Source organism: Acipenser ruthenus, chromosome 20 (assembly GCF_902713425.1).
Source record: "Acipenser ruthenus chromosome 20, fAciRut3.2 maternal haplotype, whole genome shotgun sequence".
NCBI classification, from domain to species: Eukaryota; Metazoa; Chordata; class Actinopteri; order Acipenseriformes; family Acipenseridae; genus Acipenser; species Acipenser ruthenus.
The window spans coordinates 10,868,328-10,871,753 of record NC_081208.1 but is presented as its reverse complement, the minus strand read 5'-3'; the positions used below and the strand labels follow the sequence as shown (position 1 = coordinate 10,871,753).

The following is a 3,426-nucleotide window of genomic DNA, read 5'->3' as shown; positions in this document are numbered from 1 at the left end:
GTCAGTCAAAATGTCTTCATACCAGTAACCATGAGTACCATCTAATGCACAAGTGTTCTCTGTCAAAAAAAAAAGTAATAAAATAGAAAACCTGATGCATCGTTAAAAAAATGGCATGAATTAATCTAATTATAGAACAATAGTGTGTTTCTGTATGTGGATAAGTACACTCTTTAATATCTGAAGTAATACAAAATGAATCAATCTAAGGGTTAAGATTTACAAATGTCTTTAGCTCTGCTTACAGATCACATTCGTGCTTCTCTCTGTACACTGGCTGTGCGATGCAGGCAGCAAGAAGTAGGAGGAGCAATGATGGGGCTGACGTGCTGCTGCACTCAGTATTTATACACAGAGCAAGAAAGACAGACAGAGAGAAACGGAGGAGCACATCCGTGAAGATTCTGCTCTCCGGACCCTCACAATGCTACCCTGGAAAAGGAGCAAGTTTGTGCTGGTGGAGGACGAGGAGAAATCTAAGCGCAAGAGTCTGACTACAGGATTAACCTATAACTCCATCATCTCCTCTTTCATGCGCTCCTGCCCGGACATTCTCCCTGACTACTCCTTCGAACGGCTGGGAAGCATGTTCAAAAGCAAACGACAGAAAGTGGAGCTGAACAAGGATGCCCCGACTTACACAGTGCGCTACCTGGGGAACGCTGTGACCCTGAATGCCAAGGGAGAGGGCTGTACGGAGGACATGGTCAACAAAATCTGGACCAAAAGCGAGTTCGGCAGCCAGAGCACCAAAATGAAATTAACTCTGGGACCAAACGGAATCAGGATGAGCCACTTCGAAAAGGGATCTAAAAAACCTGGACACTTCTACCTTTTACACAGGATTACCTACTGCGCAGCTGACCCCCGGAGACCGAAGATACTAGCCTGGGTTTACAGGCACCAGATCAAACACAAGGCAGTGGTGCTTCGGTGCCACGCTGTGCTGGTCACCAAACCGGACAAGGCGAAAGCTATGGCTCTGACCCTCTATCAGACTTCCACCTCTGCCTTCAATGAGTTCAAAAGGCTGAAGAGGCAGAATGATTTCAGGCACAGGCAGCAGCAGCTGTTAGGGGAGGACATTATTCCCTTGATGCCCATTAGGAAATTACTTAATGGACAGTGCCACTACAGGCCACCAGTGGACAAGAGCAGAAGTGCCAGCAGACTGAGCTTAATATTCGAGGAGGAGGAGGAAGAGGAAGAGGAGGAGGAGATACAGGAGCACCCCCAAAATGAGCCCCTGACAAACAACGCTTATAATAAGAGTAAGCAGCAAAAAAGTCAATTAACTGAATGCTTGCAGCATTAGCAGCAACATCAGGTGCTTAGCAAGGCATACCAGTGTGACAACAAGACACTGTAAAGAAAAGGACACTACTGTGTATAATTAGATCGTCCTAGGAGTGTTCTGTGCTGTACCCAAGGATGTGGCAGATTTCTTTTTTTTATTATATGAATGTAATAGTAAACAGAAACAATGTTTCAGGCAATGTTTCAAATACCGTTAATCTTTTTGTCATATGCTCACTGTTTTAATGCGGTCCATGTTGTTTTTAGATCTGTGAAGAATTCAAATGAACTCCCACTTTACCACCCACCCCCTTCCCTTAATAAGGAGCTTTAGCATGGCAAAGTCTAAAGCAAACTAATTGTCTTGAATGTAATGATAGTACAGTATGTCAAATTGCTGTATTAATGTATCATAGATAATATAATATTAATCTTGTTTTGGAACTACTGTTTTACAATACATAGCTTTTAACCACACTGTATATGTTTTCTTAATACTTGGATTCGATCACTTCTTAGTGTTTACTGTATCAGAATACAGAATATACATTGTTATAATCTGTGACTTGATCATGTTTGAAAGGATGTATAGACTGACATATTTATTATAAAGTGGTTCATTCTCTCACCTGCGCACCAAGACGTTTTTATCCAGCCATTTGACTTCTTGTAAATGTACAGGCACTCAGTACAGGAGTGTTTTAACTCCACAGTGGGAAGGAAGTCTGTATGAGAACATGTGTCAATGGAAATCTATTCTATTTGCATTATTTAATAAAATTAAATACTATTTAATATTTGGAAGTCTGATTATTTATGAAAATCCTTATTCATTTATTCAGTAGTATGAATGCCATTGAGATGAATGCCTCTTGTTTACAAAGGAATCAATGGCAAATAGCAGAGTTTAGTTTACATGAAACGTTTTTGCCTTTCAGAATTCATCTCCAGATTTTTTTATTTTTGTGGTTTTGTCAAAAGCAGGGATGTTTGTGTGTATTTATTGCATACCTCAGTGTTGAAGTAAAACAGTTAAAGAAGGTTTACAGAATTAAAAATGTTCACATTTAAAAACAATACGATAAAAGCTACCTTTTGTTGTCATAAATCTTATAGAAAGAATGTCAGGGGTTCACCAGTTTACTGACAGTATAATATTATTTTAGAATTGTTTTTAGTTACTTATTATTCAAACAGTTGAAATATAACACATATAGGATCTAGTTTAATAATGCCAGATTTTAATATCGCAGCCCTACAATTTAAAAACCTTTTTCTTTCTTTTTTTTTGTATACCTCATGTTTATTTTCACTGTAGTAATGTCAAATAATTGAGTAATACATCTCCTTTGGAAGAAAGACACCAGCAGGATAATATAGTATTCAGATCATTAAAATAGACACAGCTGCAGTTTGACATGAAAGTATTCAGCAATACACAAGAATAAATACATGTTTAACACAGCACTATGGTCAAGCCCCTCTCTTTACACCATCAAACTAACAATGGTTTTCAAGCTACTAAACCCTGCATGCGAGGCCAGCCTGTTTTGTCCTGACCAGTAAGGGCTGCTGATTTCTTCTAATCCCACGGGAGAACAAGGCCATTGCACTGCCATCTGTGGGCAGGCAAGAACAGCAACTCAGAGAGACCAAGATTCAAAACACCCCCCTCTGAACTCATGGCATATCTATTAAACTGTTCCGAACAATCAGCGAATATTCAACAATGTGTATTTTAAGTGTTATAAATCCTCCAATCCTGTATTAAATTAATACCCCTGTAGAATTATTTTAATGCAGAACAGGTTAGGTGTCAGGCAATGGTATATATCTGAAACACAGTAACATTATTATTATTATTATTGGATCCCAAGAGATATAAAGTGACCAAGAAGAAGACCTCCAGGATGATGGCAAGATGAAATTAGAAAACACGCCAGAGCAACGTGGATGAGGGACGCAGCAGACAGGCTTTGTGGAAGAATCTTGGGGGAGACACCTTTATCTAAGGCAGCTTACAGAGACTGGGGTGTGTGAACTATGCATCAGCTGCAGAGTCACTTACAACAACATCTCACCCGAAAGACGGAGCACAAGGAGGTTAAGTGACTTGCTCAAGGTCACACA

The 3,426-nt window shown here is 39.6% G+C and overlaps 1 protein-coding gene across 1 annotated transcript; it reads left to right on the top strand.

The window, feature by feature from the left end:
- The first annotated feature begins 359 nt into the window (after positions 1-359).
- Positions 360-2,173, top strand: LOC117425944 (protein FAM43B). The gene has a single exon (XM_034043274.3). The coding sequence runs from the start codon at positions 425-427 to the stop codon at positions 1,313-1,315; it is 891 nt and encodes a 296-aa protein (XP_033899165.1). The 5' UTR covers positions 360-424; the 3' UTR covers positions 1,316-2,173.
- The last annotated feature ends 1,253 nt before the right edge of the window (positions 2,174-3,426 follow it).